General features: G+C 46.8%; 1 protein-coding gene across 3 annotated transcripts; it reads left to right on the top strand.

The window, feature by feature from the left end:
- Positions 1–754: 754 nt before the first annotated feature.
- Positions 755–20,720, top strand: WDR45B (WD repeat domain 45B). Of its 3 annotated transcripts, none has more exons than XM_054083486.1 (10): positions 755–1,069; positions 8,051–8,125; positions 11,111–11,212; positions 11,800–11,887; positions 12,433–12,527; positions 13,440–13,630; positions 14,958–15,043; positions 15,907–16,008; positions 16,602–16,659; positions 16,977–20,720. In XM_054083486.1, the coding sequence occupies exons 1-9, from the start codon at positions 1,003–1,005 to the stop codon at positions 16,657–16,659; spliced, it is 864 nt and encodes a 287-aa protein (XP_053939461.1). In that variant the 5' UTR covers positions 755–1,002; the 3' UTR covers positions 16,977–20,720. The 3 variants fall into 3 exon arrangements, with proteins under 3 accessions (XP_053939461.1, XP_053939458.1, XP_053939459.1); XM_054083483.1 differs by having other exon boundaries at positions 757–1,069; positions 16,538–16,659; XM_054083484.1 differs by lacking the exon at positions 8,051–8,125 and having other exon boundaries at positions 757–1,069; positions 16,538–16,659.
- Positions 20,721–20,727: the final 7 nt, after the last annotated feature.

Raw genomic sequence — 20,727 nt, forward strand, 5'->3', positions numbered from 1 at the left:
TTACATGCATGTGTATAAATTTTCCCAGAAATCTTATGCATAGTCCGTTACTTTCCAAGGTCTAATTTTAATGTTGTGAAACTTTGCAACAGTCAGAAGTCTTGCTCGTTTGGAGCTGGCTCCAGCTCTGCCTGACCTTGGCTTTGAGATAGAAAAATATTGCAAACAGAGGTGATTCCAGAAGAAGAGACATCTGTTCAGCGCAGATCGTGGCTCACACAATATGTTAATCATTTTCAAAGAAAGGAGTGTCTGAAAAACACCGTTCTAACGAAAACATGCTGTCAGAGGGACATTCTAACTTTCAAACCACAAATGCTGAGACGAAACTCAACCGTATTTAGCTTAAATCAAGATATTCCACTTTGAAATATCCCATGTATTGCATTAAATATCTTGGCTCTCGAAAGCCTCCAGCATTTTTAGATCTCTATTTCAATATTTGCCTCTCAGAGCTCCTTTGGATAGTGAGATTTGGGGGTCTTATTTGGTTTTTCTGGAGGTGGTTTATTTTGTTTCTTATTTCTGCATTTCTTCCCTTTGTCCCAATTTGCCCTCGCTGCGGCAGCGCTCTCAGCCCCGGGGGCCCAGGGGCTCTGCCGTGCCGTGCCAGGCCCTCCCGGTGCCTCAGCCCCAGCCCGGGGGAACCAGAGCATCCTCGCTCAGTGTCCGTCATGCCCTGCCCCACCGCAGCCGCTCGATTGCTCGGCGCTCCTCAGAGGTGGATGGGCTCTGCGCTCGGCCGCGCTGCCTGGCGGGGGTGAAGGCAGCAGGCGGCCCGTCCGGCTCGGCTCCGCTCGGCTACACTCGGCCCGGGCTCGGCTTCGTTCGGCTCTGTTCGGCTCCGCTCGGCCCGGGCTCGGCACCGCTCGGCTCCATTCGGCTCCGTTCGGCTCCGCTCGGTTCCTCTCGGCTCCGCTCGGCCCGGGCTCCCTCGTCGGGGCCGAGGCGGGCGCCGCTATGGTTTAAAGGGCGGCGGGCGGTCGTGCACGGGCAGGAGCCATGAACTTGCTGCCGGCTAACCCGCACGGCAACGGGCTGCTCTACGCTGGCTTCAACCAGGATCACGGTGAGGCGGCGGGCAGGGGCTCCGCGCGGCCGGGCCCGGCTCCGGGGAGCGGCCGGGGGGGGGGGGGGGCGGCGGGGCTGAGGGGACGGGAATGGGAGGCTGGAGGGGACCCGGAGTGGGGGACGGGAAGGGGAGGAGGGGGAGGGGGAGCTGGGGTGCGGGTATTGGGGGGGCTGGAGGGAAACTGGGGTGCGGGGTTGTGAGGAGCCCGGGCTGTGAGACGGGAATGGGGGTGTTGGGAGGCGCTGAGGTGCGGGATGGGGAGGGGGAGCTGGGGCGCGGGATGGGAATAGGGGGGGCTGGAGGGGGCTGGGGTGCGGGGTTGGGAGGAGCCTGGGCTGTGGCGGGGAAAGGGACTGCGGTACGGGGCTGGAGGGGGCCGGGCTGTGGGAGGGGAATGAGGGGGCTCGGGGGAGCTGGGGTGAGGGATGGGCTGCGAGGTTGTGGGGAGACCGGGATGTGGGGGTAATGGGTGGGGAGGGACTGTGGTGCGGGGTTGGGGCGAGCCCGGGATGCGGGATGGGGATGGGAGGGGCTGGAAAGAGAAGGGAAAAGGGAGGCTGGGGTGCAGGATGGGGGGAGGGGGTTGGGCTGTGAGGTTGGGGGAGCCTGGGGTGTGCGGGGGAAAGGAAGGAAGGGACTGGGGTGCGGGGCTGGGAGGGGACCCGGGATGCAGGGTGGGAATGAGGAGGGGTCTGGGGGAAGCTGGGGTGCACGAGGTGCGGGGGCCTGGGCTGTGGGATGGGAAAGGGGATTGTGGAGTTCGGGGTGGGGGTGAGGGGAGGGGAGGGACTGGGGTACGGGGTTGGGAGGGACCCAGGATACGGTAGGGGGCGTTGTGGAGTGCAGGGGACAGGACTGGGGCGGGGGCAGGGTGTGGGATAGGAAGGGAGAGGAGGGACTGGGGTGCGGCGCTGGGGGGGGACAGGGTGCGGGATGCGAAGTGGGGAGCAGCTGGGGTACAGGGAGAGGGCCTGTCCCCCAGGAGCGCCCCGTGCCCCTGTGGCAGAAGGCGGGCCGCCTGTGGCACAGGTGTTGTGGCCGCCGCAGGAGGCAGCGGGAAAGCTTCGTGAAGGAGGCAGGACGCGTTTGCGGGTTGGGATGTGTGCATTCTGCCCCTGGTTTAACTGGGGGAGAGCAGTGGCTGCGTGTGCTGGAGGAGGAATCGTAGAATCATGAGGTGGTTTGGGTTGGAAAAGACTTCAAAGCCCATCCAGTTCAAACTCCCTGCCATGGACGGGGACACCTCCCACTGGATCAGGCTGCCCAAGGCCCATCCAACCTGGCCTTGAACATCCCCAAGGATGGGGCAGCCACCACTGCTCTGGGCAACCTGGGCCAGGGCCTCACCACCCTCATCATACAGAATTTCTCCCTGTTGTCTAATCTAAATATTACCCCTTCCAATTTAAAGCCATTCCTTCTCATCCTGTCACTCCATGCCCTTGTAAAAAGTCCCTGCCCAGCTTTCCTGGAGCCCCTTTAAGCTGCTGTAAGGTCTCCCTGGAGCCTTCTTTCCTCTGGGCTGAACTCTCAGGCTCTGAACGCCAACTCGCTCAGGCTGTCCTCAGCAGAGGGGCTCCAGCCCTCATGTCATCTTTGTAGCCTCCTCTGGACCCATTCCAACAGTTCCATATCGTACTTATGTTGGGCGTTCCAGTACTGGACACGGGGCTCCAAGTGGGGCCTCAAAGGCAAAGTGGAGGAGGAGTGGGAGCAGGGCAGTTTTAGGTGCATCTCCACATCCACCTGCCTATTTGGGGTGCACCACTGCATCCTCCTGCTCATGGAGGCTATAGGCTCCTGTAGGCAGTCAGCTTCCTCCTGAGGCACTACAGGGCTGCCTCGGAGCCTGTTCTCAAAGGGGTGAGCTCCTGAAACAGCCATGCTGATAGGTAGCTCACATTGTCGCTGTCTTAGTGTAGGAGCCAAGCGTTCAGAAGTAGTGGTGTAACTTCTTTTTTCTTGTCTGATTTATTTTTATAAAATGGTGGTTAAAGGCAGACAAGTACAGATCCACGGACCACTGAAAAGCTTCAGAATTCTGTGCTTGCTTTATCTTTTCTCTTGCTAGAAAGGGGAAGGCCTTTCCAAGCAAAGAGGTGCATATGCCTTGTCTTGCGGTATAAAAATAGCACCAGACTTAATGAGTAAGTGTCATTTTTGTGGTATAAGGAATAGCAGGTCATCATTTTGTAACGTCCTTTTGTCTTAAATAATGCTCTTGCCTAAGACATACTTGCAGCCTCTGCCACAGTAGACTGCAGTTCACGTACCTGTTGCTGATGCTCTTGAAGCTGTGTGTAAACACTAATTGTTCTGTTGATTCTAGTCTAACCTCTCTGTTCATGTTTGTCAGTGGTATATCAAGCTGTTGATGAAGTGTGCTTGGTAGCTGTCCTTGTGCTGTCCTGCTGAGTTGGAGACAATAGGAGTAGTCTGGTTTTCGGCAACTGTGGTAGCACTTGTCTTCATCTTGTGTTTGCAACAGATATGAGAAAAGAGGCCTTCAAGGAGGAGCTTCATTTCACAGCTGCAGGGGTCTGTAGATGCAGTGAGATTTGGTGCTTGATCTGTCATGGGGCTGGGTTGGAAAGAAAACTGTCCAAGACACTAAGTTTTCCTTTTACTGCAGGGTACCCTCAGAACATCATCTTAGGATATAAAACTTGTTCTTTGTTGTAAGGCTTCCTTAAATTTTGTAGCAGTAAATGCAACATAAACACTTTATTTTTTTTTATTTTTTTTTCATAATGTCATATCCAAAGTATGTTAAGGAATTTGTTTTGGGAATCCGTGAGCTGAGCAGCTTGTTCCTAACAATATTCCATTCTACCCAGCCTGGCCAGCCAAATGAATAACAACAAAAACTTGGACAAAAAGCACGTGTGGCTTTCATTTTCAGGATTCTGGAGCTCTTTCTGGTTAGCAGTCATGACTTCTGAACTGTGGATAGCACGCTAGCTTTTTAACCCCCCCTAAACAAGTAAAGTATTAAAGGTAGTTCTTTGTCTGCTCAAAGAAGGGTAGATAAGAGGAAAAGCTTACTTCTTCCCTGTTGCTCCTACCAGAAATAGAAATATGAGTCACTGGAGGGAGTGCTGAAGCTTAGTAGAGTGGGTGCCTGCATATATTGTCACAATAACCTAATTTCTTAATAATTTAAGACTAGCCAATCCCATAATGGCGGGAGGGTGGGAGGAATGAGCTAATAAGTCTCTCCAAGTCATATCTTCCCTGACTGTCAAGTGATAAAACTGGCATCGGCAGTTTTTTTGAAATGTGCTTCCCTCGCTCCTTTTTTGAGTGAGGCCGTATTTTTATTTTGGGTGTTTCTGCCACTTCTATGAAACAAGAAAATAAAGAAACAATATAACTCCCCAAAAGGGAAGGGCTGTATTGCCAGATGTTCTCAGCTGTTTTAAGATGGAGTACTCTGTCTTTAGGTTCTTCATCTTAGGCTGGTGTACTCCTGATTTTGAGCACTTTTGTCATTCTTTCAGAAGGACATTAAAGTGCTTTGCAGAGATGAGTAAACAAAACATCATAGTAAATTACCCCACCAGAAAATATCTATTAAAGTTGCTGACAAGTCCCTCTTTGGTTGCTGTTGTAGTCTAGAGCAAATTTGAAAACTCAAGTGTAGACTTGTTTTGGTGTTAAATCACTTGGCTCATTCATTTATTGTCGTTTAGTGGGCTGAAGTGCTCAGCTACAGAATCCAACGAGTGTTAGCAGGATTGTGGGCTTTTTTATGGCTTTAGACAACACTTGCTGCAGTGAGGAAAACCAAGGTGCTAGGAGCCTGCAGAGCCACTTCCCTGGACTTCACTGTTGCAATTTCTAGATGTTGGGCCTTCCAGCCTGCCCATTCCTTTGTCAGCAATGCCACCTTCCTCCTGTTTCGCCTGCTAGGATAGACATTAATTTAACTCTTCATTTTCCCATGGGTTTAGAGCAACAATCAAAACTCGGTGGGGTCTCACTGGGACTGTTGGCAAACTGCATTTCCTGCAGGAACAGCACGGCTGTGCATTAGGGCAGTCACTCTGGGTGCAGTTTTCCCAAGCATCTGAAGTTAATAATTAAATTCCTTTTTTTTTTTTTTTTTTTCGAGTATCTGAGCTGTCCTCTGTCAGCAACTCTTTGACAACGTGTCCATCCCCTCGTAAACCAGAGGTGACTTTTCTGTAGAAGGAAACACACTTTTGTTTCCTTCTCTGACAGCTGCAGCAATTCCCTTCTCTGACAGTTCTCACAGCAAGAGCTTCTGAGCTGTAGCTGAACTGCCAATTTGTGATCACACTGATGAACACTGGGATCAGTCATGTGGGAAACACTGGGTTCCAAAGCTGTTCCTGTATCATGGAATTGAATGAGTAGCAGTAATCTTCCTGTATGTTTTTTCTCTTGTTTGTCTTGGGGGTTGTCATGACTGGGAACTTCCTATCTCTGCCGGTAATGATCGACTGTGTGAGGGTATCACCATTACTCATGTTCCCTCAGTTCTGTCTCCAGTTAAGAGTGTGGATATTCCCAAGACATTAAAAGCAGCCTGTGTCTTGGTCACGAGGCGGGCCCTGCAGAAAAGCTGTAGTGGTGCTACAGGAAATGTAATGTCTGTGTTTTATTACATTGAGAACGCCCTGCTTGCGTTAGATATGAGCTGCTGGTGTTAACATAAGTAAAACTCCACAGTCCTTTGCTACTACAGAACGGTTTCAGCATCCCTCTCTGTCTGTCCTGGAAATAGAATTTGGTGCCATAAAATTGTCACTGGAAAAATAATTATATAGAAGCATACTGTGGTTACCAGCAACAGATCAGTTCTCATCCTGTACAGAAGTGTTTTATGTACAGACAAACGTTTGCAATTTAATTTGCTTTCTGGTTGTCCCAGCAAAGTACACTGCACAAGGTGGCAGCTTACTGGTGCTGTGGCTTCAGTGCAGCACACTCTTACTCATTCACAGAGCAAACTAAAGAACACTGCACTGAGAAGGGAGGAGGCAAAATGAGTGTAGTTAATTCAAAAGCATTTATTTAAATATATTTAATAATCTTTCTATAGTTATTGTGCTCTTAACCCCTCTCTCTGTGTGTTTACATATGTGAGCAGGAGCTTTTTGTACTTGATTTGTTCTGGAATCCTGGACAGGGTGAAGTTGTGCCCATGAGTCTTTCTGGTTGGGGCAGTAAGTTGTGTGTGTTCTTCACTGGTTAGCTAACTGTGATGCTGTAAGAACAGCCTGGCATGCAAGTACTGTAAGTGCGTGCATGTAATGTAAGAGGGTTGATCCGTTTCCTTTCTGCGTTGAAGGGTGCAGAGGTGGATGTTGTAGTCATTTTTTGTTTATATGTGTGCAGTGAACAGAAACTCTAAGGATGCTTTCAGATATCCATCCCCACCTCATCAGATACTGGATGTGTGATGTCTTCTTTTTGTCGCTGCAGGGCTTTGCTTGGGGAGCTTTACGTTTGGTTGGCTGGTTTTCTTTGTGGTTTTTTTTTTAAATGGTCTTACTTGGAATGAAACTCTTGAAATATTAAAAAGAATCTCAAACTGGGTGCATTATTTTTTCCAACTAATGGAGTTTTTAAACTAATACTGTTGTCAAGATCAAGTTTATTATATGTTTCTGTTCTATAACAACAGAAAGATGTCACCAACTGTGTTTCTTTGGACATCTTAACCTGTATTGGGACATGAGCAGTAGAAGATGTGTATTGAACGTTGCACACTTGGTCTTCAGTGAGCATATGTGGTTTTTAATTGAGCCTATATTAAGCTAACAGTATGCAAACCACAAAGACTGTCAGCTGCCCGCAGCGTGAGGACCGCAGCAGGCTGTTTGTGACCTTTAGTGCCAGCAATACCTGAAACAGTCTCTTGCAGCTTGAGCCTTTTTTTCAGCTTCTGAGCCATCGCTCCATAGCAAACCAGTCCAGTCTGGTGTGCAGGAAATCCTGGGTCACCTGGCTGTGAGCAATTGGTTTGGAGACCTTCCGTTAAAAGCAAAGACTTCCTTCCCCCACCCGCCCTGTGGGGTTTTGGTATTGAGTTTGGGGAAAAGGTGCACTTAGATGTAGCTCCTTGAATTTTATTTGAGGGATTCAAATTGTTGCAGCCATTGCAGTGCATAAGAATGAAACCAGACTAATTTGAATACCTCTGCACTGGTACCTTGACCATCTTAACTGGATTTCTTGATGCAGTGCACGTAAATTGTGTAGCAACTAATCTTCTGTCAGTCTGCCTCTAGCGACGGTGGCTGCTTCTTAATGACTTGTAATTGCTGTAACCTCACACTGGCATTTCTTTATGTCGAGAGCTACATTCACCCATTAGTAAGTAAAACAGCAGGACAGGATACCAGTAGTTTGATGGATTCTACTAAAAAGGCACTTGCACAACTCTATGTAAAATAATTTTCCAGAGTATTTTAATCTAGTTCCTAATCATTCCCTGGTTTAGACTGTAGTTGTCGGCATCTGACTAGGTACCCTCTCTCTAGGGTATTCTTAAAAGCTGGTTTTGGAAAGCTCTCTTCTGTGGAAACAGGAACAAATGGATCAGTGGCTGTAATTATCGTGTAAATGCAGATCTGATAAGAAAGGGGGGGATTTGCTCCATAATGACTGTTGTAAAAGTTGAAATACAGATTTCTTTCCCTCTGTAGTGCGCTAGCATAGAATACAGATGGGTTGGGAATTGCTCTCCTTTCCTTTCATTGTTTTTTCACCTGTCTAAAAAGAAAATAGAGAACTTTCCACTCTCATTAGAGGCTGGCTTAGAGGACAACTTCTCTAAAGGGCTTTCACTTGCAGTCACTAACAAAGCCTGCAAGTGGTCTTCAGCTCAAGTTTAACAGTGCTGTTCTTGAGTAATGCTGTCTTAACCTTCTGGCTCTTGCTTAGTTCTGGAGTGTATCTCTCGCATTTACGATATATGTGTGTGTATATATGTGCTTTTTACCACAGGATGCTTTGCATGTGGAATGGAAAATGGATTCAGAGTTTATAATGCAGATCCACTCAAAGAAAAAGAGAAACAAGGTAAAACGCTTACTTATTACACCATGCTAGTTCTGTGTTGTTGCAAGCTCAGATGCCTCATTTTTTTTCTGTGAGGTTCTTGCTTAGCTTTCCCTGTTCCATCACTGGAAGGCTTTCAATAAAACAGCAAGAAAGGAATCCTACGCTGTTCCCAGAGGGACTCTTACTTGTGCCACTGCCTGGTTGGATGTCTGGATGCTATTAATTTGCATAAAGCTGGCTGATGATTAATTTGTCTCACCTTCTGGCAGAGTCTGAATCATGATAGCTGTTGGTAGTGGTTGTAGTCCCAAACAAGAGATAAGTTGGCTGGTTATTCACAAGCAGGAGAAGAGCTGATCGCTGCAGTGGTACCATGTACCATCAGGAGAAGCCGTTCTGTTCTGGTGCAGCAATAAAACCACTGCCTTTTCACTGGAGATTTGAATATAACGTTTCTCCTACTTGTTTCAAGTACTGCTTGCAGGAACACTGAGCTTAGGCCTCTAATACTCTAAATTTTGTTCTCTGGATGGTTAAAAACTTGGGAGGATCTTAAGGCAGTAAGCCTACTCTCCCATGTTAGTATACAGAAATTACTAGATGAGCTATATTGACAGGTACTGGGATGCTTTATCAGGAAGCAAACATAGCTGAGGGTAAATAGGGGAAAATGAAACCTAGCCATGGGATTCTAACCCCATATACAGGAAGAAGGGTGCCATGCTAAATGTGTTTCCCAGTACTTCCAGCCTATGGTGATTAGGAAGGATTTAATAATAAGAATAATTTATTTAAAATAGCAATTCCTGTGAAACTTTCCATGCTTTCACTTCATAGTGCTGTAAGAGATTTCAGTCACTGTTCTTGTGGCCAAACTGACAAACTGTTTTCTATTCTTAATAGTATGTTCTTCCATAAGCAGCATGTGTTAGGACTGTCATCTGTGATAGTATGCTAAGAGGATCAGAGTGAAGGTTGAAGTCCTTTTGAGTTCCCTGTCAAATCTCCCTGCTAGTAGCTCTGGATGTACTTCCAGGACTCCTGTGGTGAAACGTTTGAGTCAGATTGCCTTTCCTCTGTGGATCCCAAGATGTCAGACTGTGCTAGCTGCGTGGGTACAGAGGAATCTTGTTTGTCTCCCCTGTATATTTGCCGCTACCTGAGATAAACCAGCTCCATCTGTGACTTTGTAAACCTAGTATGAAACTGAGTTTTAACTGCTACGCCCTGGCTTGTCTCTTTTGTGTTCAGGAGTTCCATGAAGTTCTCCATTCAAGCATCACCTGTCAGAACTGTAAAGATAATTATTGAAGTGTTCTAACACAGATCAGAACACATTGTACATTCTTCAGCTGTCTGGGGTTGTCATTCATAAATACTTTAAGACCTTTTGTTGCAGAGATAATACCTCTCTGTAGCAAACTGTGCTGTCATTCTGTAAATGCTTTAAAGGAGGTAAGAGGTGGATCTGGTGTAGGAGGGAGTAGTGTCCAAATACAACAACTCTCCAAGAAGGAAACTCAGCAGCCGAAAGCATTATTGAAGAAACCACAAGGACTTGTATGAAATCCAAGGCTTTACTGGCCCACTATAGGTATCTTTCCACGCATCTGTCTCAGTGTGGTGTAGCCAAGTCTGAATACAAATACCTCACCTGGATGTACTGCAGTGCTGTTTAAAGTCTAACACGATCTCTGTTGCCCTGTCCTTCATGTGTGTGCATCTTTCCACAGTAGTGCTTCCTTCAGGCTCCTCGGATGTTTTTGCTGTCTTCTCCCTTCTCTTTTTCTGACGACAGGTGTCTATTGAGTCCTTTTGAAGTTTCAGGTTTTCCTCTAGCTCTGAAAGGGTTTTGCTAGTTTTGTCCACCTTTTTTGCTGCAGTTTGCCATTGTGTGAAGTTACTGGATAGTCTTTTAATGGAGAGGTTTGATTTTAACTCTGTTGATCTACCTTGAAGGCCACAGTTACAAGCCCTCCTGAAAGTCCAGTTCCATCTCCTTACTGGAATGCCAAGCATCTCTCTAGGCTACCTAAACAAAGCCAAGCCCCCACTCAAATGTCATCAAATAGAAAAATTCTTTTATTGTAAAATCTTTTGATACTTAGTTCCTCCACTTGCACCATAAGCATGGCATATTCTGCTTTCTCTGCAGTTAAGAAAAGCCTTTCTTAAGAAGAAGAAAGCCTTTTCCTTGTACTATAAGTGAGAAACTGTCAGCACCAGTCGATTAGTTCTGCTCTCGGTTTTCTGCATCATCGTACAGAGGCCGGCTGGAGCTGGATGGCACCTCTTACCTATTCCAGCAGCTACAGGCCTGCTCCCGAGATCAGCCTAGAGATTCCACTTCAGTTACAGATTCAAACCTTTTGCCCTCTTTCCTCAAATCCGTTGAGTCTGTAAAGGCAAATCCCCTTGCAAATAAAAAGGTTCACGACTAATGAGTATTACTGAATGCATGGCTTGAGCATCATAGAGCGGCACCAGACTTGAAATGTGTGTGTGAGAAGGGAATGAATTTGTGGTCAATACAAATGAATTTGTGGTCAATACATATTTACAAACCCACCGAGTAACAGAAGTGATCAAGCTGTCTTGTGCCTCTTGTGCAGCGTGTTTTAATATAACTTTAAAACCTTGCTCTGTTTTATCTATATATGAAAATGAGGCCTGTCTCAACTGTGTCACAACAGTTGTGATCTTCATGGCTGTGAAAAATAAAGCAGCTTTTATGAGAATCCTAATCTTACGCAGGCACAAAAAAAAATGATCAAACAAAAAATCCTCTGCAACCCCCCACCCTTTTAGTGGAGATGTCTTGTCTGTTACACCCTCTCTTAGAGGATTCTCTGCTTTTCTTAAGGTTGGCCAGAACATGAGGACACAGTTCTTATTGGGTGCCTGAGGGGTGTGCTAGATAACACAGGCTTTTCTTGTAACAGTGGTAAAAATTAGATGTTGTTTTAACAGATTCTGACACTTTAAAATATGTTTGTCTTCCAGAGTTTCTAGAAGGTGGTGTGGGCCATGTTGAAATGTTGTTTCGTTGCAACTATTTAGCACTGGTAGGTGGAGGAAAAAAACCGAAATACCCACCTAACAAAGGTGAGTCTTGGGGAGTAGATGTTGAAAATGTTTGCTTTGCGGTCTGTGTGACACTGCCCAAAGAACTCCCAAACCACGTGCCCTGAGCTTTGGTGTGGTTGGATGGAGGGAGTGTTGCAGCAGGTTTAAGTTAACAGGGTGAATTGAGCTGTCTCTGAGCCTTGGTGATGGTGTCTGCCCTTCTCACAGCTCACTTTGCAAAGACACTGTGGCTCAGAAACCTGACAGGGAAAAAGCCCCTGGCTGGCAAGCTTTTTAGGACAAGATGCTACTTTTTTCTTTGACTGCAGTTTTATTTCTTCAATAACCCTCAGAGCAAAACAAAAAACCTAATTGTCTTTAGAAAAACAGATTTTTATTGTCAGTTTTTGTGGTTGGAGTTTACCAGCTCCTACCTGCACAAGTCCTAGCATGAAAGAATGAGTGGTGTCTTGATACCGCGTGAGCAGGGTGCCCATCTATAACTGCTTAGCTGTTGGATGCACCTCTTTGTTAGCCTTGGTGGAAACTAGAAGTTGTTCTAATGGAAATGGTGTGGCTCTTTGGATGCGCCTTGATGATCTGATGCAATCTCTGCACTGTTCTAGTAATGATCTGGGATGACTTGAAGAAGAAGACTGTCATTGAGATAGAGTTTTCTACAGAAGTTAAAGCCGTTAAGCTGCGAAGGGATAGGTGGGTACAACAAACACTCCAAATGCACAGCTTGGCCTTGTGTGCTGTTCTTACTCATTTCCAGCTGTTTGCAGACAGAAAAAGATCCTGCTTTAACACCTAGATAAACACACCAGCAATTAAAGGTGGAACAGGCTGTTTGGGGCAAGCATTAGGTGTTAGCAGATCCCACCTCAAGTGTACTGGTATCTGAGAACTTGGTGCCTTCTGGATCTCTAATGTAGGTAAATGTTCTCCTGTGGCTGCTGTGGACTGTTTTTCTAGGTATGGAGGAGTGAGAAGGGAATTCAAGAGGATCTCTAGGGCAAGAGCATCTGTTAGCAGCTGGAATCTGTGTGGGTGGAGGGATTCTGCTCTGACAGCTGTGGATGAAAGTGCTTTGCAGGCTCACAGCTGCATGGTTTTTGCAAGGCTGTGAGTGGGGGAGGGTGAGGAGGAAAGAACGTGTAGACATTAAATCCGTTGAAAGCCTTTGCAGGTCTGAATTAATATTTATGTCCTTGTTTAACCCACCCCAAGTCATAGAAACTTCTTGTCTGTTTCAGAATTGTGGTAGTTTTGGACTCCATGATTAAAGTTTTCACATTCACACATAATCCCCACCAGCTGCATGTCTTCGAAACCTGCTACAATCCTAAAGGTGAGTTGTATGTGTGGGCTGGGGAGTGGAGGCAAGTTTATTTTGTTCTTGACATGCTACTTATTTGTAGTTGCCTGAATCATTTTTATTTAGTAAGCCATTAAACAGGTTACTTACTGCGCTGTAGTCCTGCCCTTTGGAGATGCTTTTGTGTTTATAAAATTGTTATTAAAATTTATTAATATTTGGCATTGAAAAGCTTTTTCACATAATCCTGTTAGGTTATAGATCTGATTTCTCTAAGAGCTATGTGCTTTCTTTTGTGAACAACTGGTAAACTTGATGTATTTTGTGCTGAGAGCTTAATTATAAACAAAATCCTTGTTCCTTTTGATACCCTTCTGTTCTGCTAGCTCTGGGCTGAGTCTGCAGGAATTTGCTTGCCCTCAGTAGAACACCTGGGAAAAGATGTGATTTTACTTTAAAGGGGTTGCAAAGAATTGTGAAGAAAAGTGCAAGTGCTATAAAAAGGAAGTGCAAGGGTTGTAAGAACTAAGCTCAAACATGAATAATAATTGGTTTTACTGACGGACGAGAAACTAAGATATCACCCCTTATCAACTCTTACCCTTTCTGAGCCTCTAAGGAGACATCTTTGGTTTTTTAAATAGCTTTCCTGTAACAGACTGATGTACCTAATCGAAAATATCCAGATTTTGAATAACCACAACTAGATTACTTTGAAATAAAGTGATGAGAGCTAGTTAAAATTATGCTACTCCCCTAAGTGTCAATGCTCTGCGCTTGTGGATGGATCATGTTTTGGGATACCACAATAGCCATTAAAATGCAATTCCCATTTACTGCATGTATGTTTGTTCTGAAATTACTGATATTTTAGAAACTCATGTTTGAAAACTTGATTAGGTTATGGGAACTACACAGTTATTCTCTTTTTTTTTTGTCTTTTAGGTCTGTGTGTCCTTTGTCCAAATAGTAATAATTCTCTTCTTGCATTTCCTGGAACGCACACTGGGCATGTACAGATAGTGGATCTCGCTAATACAGAAAAGCCTCCTGTCGACATACCGGCTCACGAAGGAGTCTTGAGCTGTATAGCTCTGAATCTGCAGGGAACAAGGATTGCAACAGCATCAGAAAAAGTAAGGATCATCTCCTCCTACCTCTGATATACTGTGCATTCTAGTGTAGTAATGCCTTCTGGAAAAGGAAGTCACATCCTTTTGTAGGAAAGACATTGAAATATCCAGCTGGAAAACTTGTCATGGAATTGTGCATTCTCAGGCCTTCTATATCTTTACTGTTTCTTAAGGCTATCCACACAGCAATGCAAATACCTCGGGCACAGCAGCATTTGTGTTTTATCTGGCTGTAATAGAGACCCTTCAGTGACATTTGAATGAAATCTGGCCTAAGCAGTTCATAATTCATGGGTCCAACAAGTACTGCTCATTTAAAAATTGAGAGGAAGCTTATTTCGCATTTGCCTGCAGGAAAGCTAGGGAGGGGCTTTTTATCAGGGAGTACAGGGATAGGATGAGGGGGAGTGGGTTTAAGATGAGAGATTTTGGGATGAGATCTTAAGAAGAAGTGTTTCCCTGTGAGGGTGGTGAGGCCCTGGCCCAGGTTGCCCAGAGCAGTGGTGGTTGCCCCATCCCTGGAGGTGTTCAAGGCCAGGTTGGGTGGAGCTTGGAGCCCATGATCCAGTGGGAGGTGTCCCACCTCCAGGGTGTGGAACTGGATGGGCTTTAAGATCCCTTCTGACCCAAACCGTTCTATACATTTGTTGCCTAGGTGTCCAATATGCGTTGTAGGTAAGAATGTGTATCCATGCTTCATCATAGGAAGGACTAGTGAATCCTTGATCACTTTATCTGGGATACATGAACTTGCTTTGCCTCTCTGGTGTCGAGCTTAATTTGCTCTGAATGAAGTAGCTCCCCACGCAGTAACCTAGCTCATCTTGGGTGTCTCCAAGTTTGGATCAGTGCAGATGATGAGTGTGTGAAACTAATCCTTCTAGATTACCTCAGCTGAGCTAATTGTGAAGCAAGACCATCCACAGCCTGATTATACCTAGTGGAAAAAAAAACTGGTACAGTAGCAATCGAAACAGTCCTTTGGGGAGCAAGAAAGAAGTGATTCCCAGAACATGGGCACAAAGGGCTGTACACGAGTATATTCTTATGCTTGTGAACTGATGCCAAGGCTGCCCTAGGGCTTTAGAACATGACTTAAACCTTTTTAGTTGAGTAACTCAGTAACAAAGAATTATAGCATTGTGGTGATGGTAGGGCGGGAAATCAATATTCTTCCCAAAAATTAACATGGAGAGGTTCTCTCGAATCTAACGGTGAAAATTGCAATGGTGTATGTATGGGCATGCTGGTCAGATAGAACATTGGGATGCATTCACAGATGTGAAGAGTCTTCTGTCTTTCCTAATGTAATGCTTGATTCCTTTTCAAGGGGACCCTCATAAGAATATTTGATACTTCATCAGGGCATTTAATCCAGGAGCTACGAAGAGGATCACAGGCAGCCAATATATACTGGTATGTTTAGCGGCTTCTGTATTGTCTTCTTGTGGGGGGTGTTGTGCTGAGGCACGTGGTGGTAAATGGCCCCTGGGACACCTTCAGAAAGCCAAGGCAAGTCATGCTGCCCTGGGCGACAGGCAGAGCTCTCCTGTCAGCCCGAGGTCCCGGGGCTGCACTGGGCCTGTGCTTCCTCAGTACTGGGGAAGGGAAAGCAGCAGCTGCAGCCGTGCAGAGCCCAGCACGGGCTACAGGGGCTGGGACAAGAACAAAGATATTGAGGCCTGCCTCTCTGCGTGGGCTAAATGGTAGCTGAGGGGATGCTTGACTTCACATGGAAATACGGGGAATGCAGTGGTGCAGTCTGACACTCCCACAGAGACCAGGACGAACCCCTGGGAGCGAGAGGAGGGTTAGGGCCACTCTGCATGCAAGAGCCTAGGGCAAAAGTGTGACTCTACTCTGCTGCTGGAAGCATGCTCTCAGGAGCGAGGAAATTTCCATTCTTCTACTGAACACCGCTCTGGGGTGTTGCAAATTTTATCCAACACTTGCCAGCTCCTTGGAGCAGAAGTGCTGTGTGTTCTTCCAGCAGAAGTGACACCATGGCCCCGCTCCGGTGCCCATGTCAGGGCAGTCTGCTGCGTGGCTGGTCCTGATACACCAGGCTTTCTGCTCTGCCCTTGGCACTGAAGGGACTGCTCATCCTGTCAGCGAGGGTGGAATTAGAGGCATCCTGGCTCCTCCAGCAGAGAGGAGATGTTAGCACCTTGCCTGCCAGGGTGGTAGCCGCTCTCGGCACCTGCAGAAGCACGTTGTGTACAGTAGGAGCTGTGGGTGTGTTCTGGTAGAAACACTGCCTCTGTCTGTGTTCTCTGCAGCATTAACTTCAATCAAGATGCCTCCCTAATCTGCGTATCCAGCGACCATGGCACAGTGCATATTTTTGCTGCAGAAGACCCTAAAAGAAATAAGCAGTCAAGGTAGGGTGTGAGCCCTTTTGAAGCCTTTAGGGGCATAGGGGTGCCCTTTTAGTGGGCAACACTGGATTTGTTAAGCAGCCGCAAATACCCTCACTATGGGAGGGGTAAGGTCAATCTGTTGTGCTTGAGAGAAGTTGCAGATTTAGGACTGTATAGCAACTGCAATGTCTCTGCTGTCCCTTGTGGAGCTGTAGACCTCCAGCAGAAGGGTACAGGAGGGTTTAGTGACCTTCCTAGCATGATTGTACTTTGGGGACACCTCACGTACAGAGATCTCTACTAAAACCTATTCTTTTGGCAGCTTTTGCAGTTACTTGACAACCTTTCTGGCTTCATGATTTTAGTTGTAGGGTCCCTTTTCCCCAGAAGCAGAATAGTACATATTACTTCATACTTAGTAGAAGAGAATAAAAAGCCAATCAAGAAGCACAGTTAGCTTGTGCCCTGTTCAAACATGATAGCTGTTCTACATGAGCTCTAGTCAACACCTTACTACATTACTATGCTTTTTTTTTTTTCTGTCTTTCAGTTTGGCCTCTGCCACCTTTCTTCCCAAATACTTCAGTTCCAAATGGAGTTTTTCCAAATTTCAGGTTCCCTCAGGCTCTCCGTGCATTTGTGCCTTTGGAACAGAACCAAATGCTGTCATAGGTAAGTGCTGGAGCCTTTCCCCTGTTCTTTCTGGAGAACCAGGTTTGGAACTACACTGAAGGAAATGCTCAGCTGAGCTGTATTGCAGGGCCCTGTCAGCTGAGATCAGGAGCTCTGGCTGCTCTGCACCATGAGGGAATGGATCAAATGGTGCCAGCGCAGAGGGAGATGAGCCCAGTGTCGTGTTGGGCAGTCACTGCACAGGGCTGACCTGCCTGGGGCTCCTCTGGAGCTCAAGTGGACGGCACTAGCTGGAGCTGAGGGAGCAGAACCGCACCTCTGAACAGCAGAATCTAACACCTTTCTTTCTGTTCCAGCAATATGTGCGGATGGCAGTTATTACAAGTTCTTATTCAACCAAAAAGGGGAATGTTCAAGGGACGTCTACGCTCAGTTTCTAGAAATGACGGATGACAAGCTTTGACTCACGTGCTCGGTCACCCCGGTCAAAGTGCTGCCTTGGCAATTCCATACCTTTGGAAGGACAGTCTATGAATGTCTGATACTGATAAAGAAGTTTAGCAGACCTCATGGAGAAGCCTGACCCAACATGACCAGAACCAGCTTTGACGTGGTGGACTTCATATGTTTATTCTCATTTCTGCAAGTATTCATTGTTAAAATCTCTTTGGGTTATTGTCATCAACTCGAGTTTTCAAGATGTGGCTTTCAACAAGCTTGTGCCTATTGGGTTTCTCTTAACCTAAACTGTGAAATTTAAAGCAAACATGAGTGCCTGCCGCACTGAGCGATCTGCAGAGGGCTGTACAACTGGCCTTGGGAAAAGGGATGTGGAAAGAGAGTCCAGGCATTGCTTTACTTCCACTGAATGGCTGGGAGAGGGAAACACCATGGATCATGCTCAAATAAACCTCTGGGAGCAGGAGTGCTGCTTTCCCCTCCCCTGAGCACACCTGACAAGTAACAGGAGCAGAGGTGCTGAGTGTGTCCGCGTCGCCAGCTATAGCTTGAGCTGCGCTTGTCCTCTGTGCTGGTGGATGGGGCTGGGGGCGTCCTGAGGACCTACACCGGCAGGTGGGGACTGGGTCGAGGGCTCAGCACAGATCAGCAGAGGTGCCGAACTGCAGAGCAGCTGGAGGCACTGGCTGACCCAGACGGCTTCCCCTTCGTGTGTGGGGCAAGCACCCCGGGCCATTGGGCACGTGGAGCTCCTGGATCTGTAGAGGTGATTCCTTCTGTAACAGAACAGCCCTTCTGGGTTTACAAACTGCCCTCGGTACCACACTGACTGCTTCCAGAATAGCTGTGCTTCAGCTGGAGGATGGGACAGGCCACTTGCACATCCAGCACCATCGCTGAACCTGGTGGCACAACGTATATATCTCCACAATGGCTTTACACTCGCAAACTTTTCTTTTCTTTCCTTTCCTTTTTTTTTTTTTTTTTTTTTAATGGGAGCTGTTGCATACTCTGTGCTCTTGGCCTAAACCAGCTGACCTGTAACTGCTCTCCCAAAATTGTTACCTGGCCATCAATAGTTCCTGCTGCCTAAGGCACAAAATCCTAACCAGGAGCTGGAATAGACACACACTAAACCGGGGTGGGGGAGGGGGAGCCTGGGTCTTCTGAAACTTAACTTCATAGTCGCTTCAGACCTGGCATGATTGTTCCCTCTGGGGTTGTTTAGCTGCAAACTCTAAATTTGACAAGTTTCTTTTAGTGTCACGTAACATACTAAGGCCTAACTTCTACGCAGGTTTTGATGTCAAGGTTGCATGTTGCTTTTATGTGTATTTAATCACAGAAATTGTTTTGCACACTTATTTGTAATATGTTATTTCTTTTAAATAAAAGTGACTAATTTTGCTGTAGTCACTGCTGGTCACAGTCAGAGGTTTGGGGGAATAAACATGTAACTGATTAAATGGTGGTGGTTGAAGGACGGAGAGGACTGCCCAGCCTTGTGAACAGAGGATGAGGCACACTGCACTGGAGAGTGTCTGGGACACCAGCACTGGCATTTACACCAAAACAAAACCAACCTCCAGTGCAAACCAATTCTGTTCAGCATCGCTCGCCCCGCCCCTCACTGCAGCTGCAGCTCTGAAGCTTCCTGCCTTTAACAGCTGTATGTGATGAACTGGAACCTGCCTTCCCCTGGAGCAGAGCATGCACAGGAGAGTATGGGAACCACTCCCCAAGGGCAGGTGACCTCCCTTCTGGTGCAGCTGTTGATGGTCCACTTGGCCACATTCACTCAAACTCACACAGAAGCTGCTTTAACCAAGGCACAGGCTCTGCACGGCACTCTGGAGCGTTTGTGTACTTCTACCCCCATTACGTTTGCCCGAACTTGGCCCGTGTGACTACAAGCATATTCCTTGCTTATGGAATTTGACTACAATGAGCAACGAGGCACCGTTCAAATGTGTCCCGGCCCTCCGTGAGGCTGTGGGGTAAAAGGGAGTCAAGGCAGCTGTCGGCATTCTACTTCATGGGACAAAAGAGAATTAAAGGGATTTTACAACGTCAAGTTGCTCACTTAAGATGAGTGCTACGGCCCAGAAGTCCAATGGCATTGATTCCTTCAAGTACAGCTGTCTTCACTCCTGGCTGGAAACACGTGGTGCTGGGAGGCAGCCCTGCTCCGCAAAGTGCCCTGGGGACCCGTGGAGAGGGGCCGGGGGTGCTGCTGGGGCTCAGCCGGCAGCCACGCAGCAGCCGTGGAGCAGCACTGCAAGGCTAAAATATGATTGTTCCTGAAAAGCAGTCCATTTCCACTGGCAGAAGCTATTTCAGTGTATGGATTACTAACTTTTGTACTGAACAATAACCAACCTCTGCCCCTGTTTCGTTGTTTCCTTCTCCGGTACCCGAGTCACTGCTCACCATCGTGAAAGGAAAAGGGAAAGAGCAGCCCGAGCAGTGAACTCGAGGGCAAGTGGTGCTTTCAGAACCTTCAGGTGTTCACACTGATGTAGAGAAAAGGAGATCAATCAGTGAAGTTAGAAAACAGGAGAAAACAGCAGATGCATTCTTAACTGCAGAGGCCAGAAGGGCTGTGGCCATAAGAGCCACCACATCCAAAACAGCGGGGACAGAGCCACCTGCGCCTCAGGTGCCCTCGTGCTGGAGTGGTGCTGCCTCCCCCCTTACCGAGCCATCTCCACATTCCTGCCTTACTGCAGGTGTTTTCCTTCTTCCCCAAAGGCTGCATGTGTGTAAACAAACCAGGGACTGTGCCACTCTGTGAGAGATCCTGTGGAATTCCACACGCTGGTCCTCCTTTTGGTTAAAGGACAGGTTGTGCTCCTTCAGCTTCAGCCCTTTACGGGCTCCTTTGATTCCTCCCAACTCTTCCAAGTATGTTCTTTTGGTACTTTGGACAAAAGCCTTTCCCCGATGCTGATGAGAAACAGGAAGAGCAGAACTAATGCATAAAGAGACAGTCAGAAACAAACCAACAGCCACGACAACTATTCTAGAAAGTGCACATCCCATTAAACTTAGTTTAAAAACCAACCTTTTCTCTCGGCACAGCAGCCGTGCGCGATCACAGCATCTGGAGTCAAACCGTGGCCATGGACCTGAAATCAGCCCCAAACGCCAACACAGCTGTGAGGAGAATGAGCCTGGTACACACAAAAATAACTCCTAAATCACAGTCTGGTTTGATTCATAGTCAGGACAGGAAGCAGAAGGAGGAGGAAAGAGTGGTTTTGTCTGTCGGTCCACAAATAAGATCAAGAACTTGATAGTTAAGAGCAGCCACACAACCACCTGCCTTCAGGAGCTTCCTTCATCAATGACTTCTGCGCCAGACACAACGTGAGATTCTCAGTAAGAAGGTTAAACACACAGCTAGAACCTGCATGCAGGAAGGAGTCAGTGGGGTCAGCAGAAACCAGCACTCACTTTGGAGTCCATTTTTATATATATAACTATAAAATACATATATTTAGGTGAATATCAATCACATCTACATAAAAATCACAACTGTATAAACCCCACACTTTATGTAATATCATAACTTGACCTGCATTAATGACCTCCAAACACTCAAGATTTACCTTCGGGGGGAAATTAAATGCAGACACAAAGCACAGG

Source organism: Cuculus canorus, chromosome 18, assembly GCF_017976375.1.
Source record: "Cuculus canorus isolate bCucCan1 chromosome 18, bCucCan1.pri, whole genome shotgun sequence".
Classification (NCBI taxonomy): domain Eukaryota; kingdom Metazoa; phylum Chordata; class Aves; order Cuculiformes; family Cuculidae; genus Cuculus; species Cuculus canorus.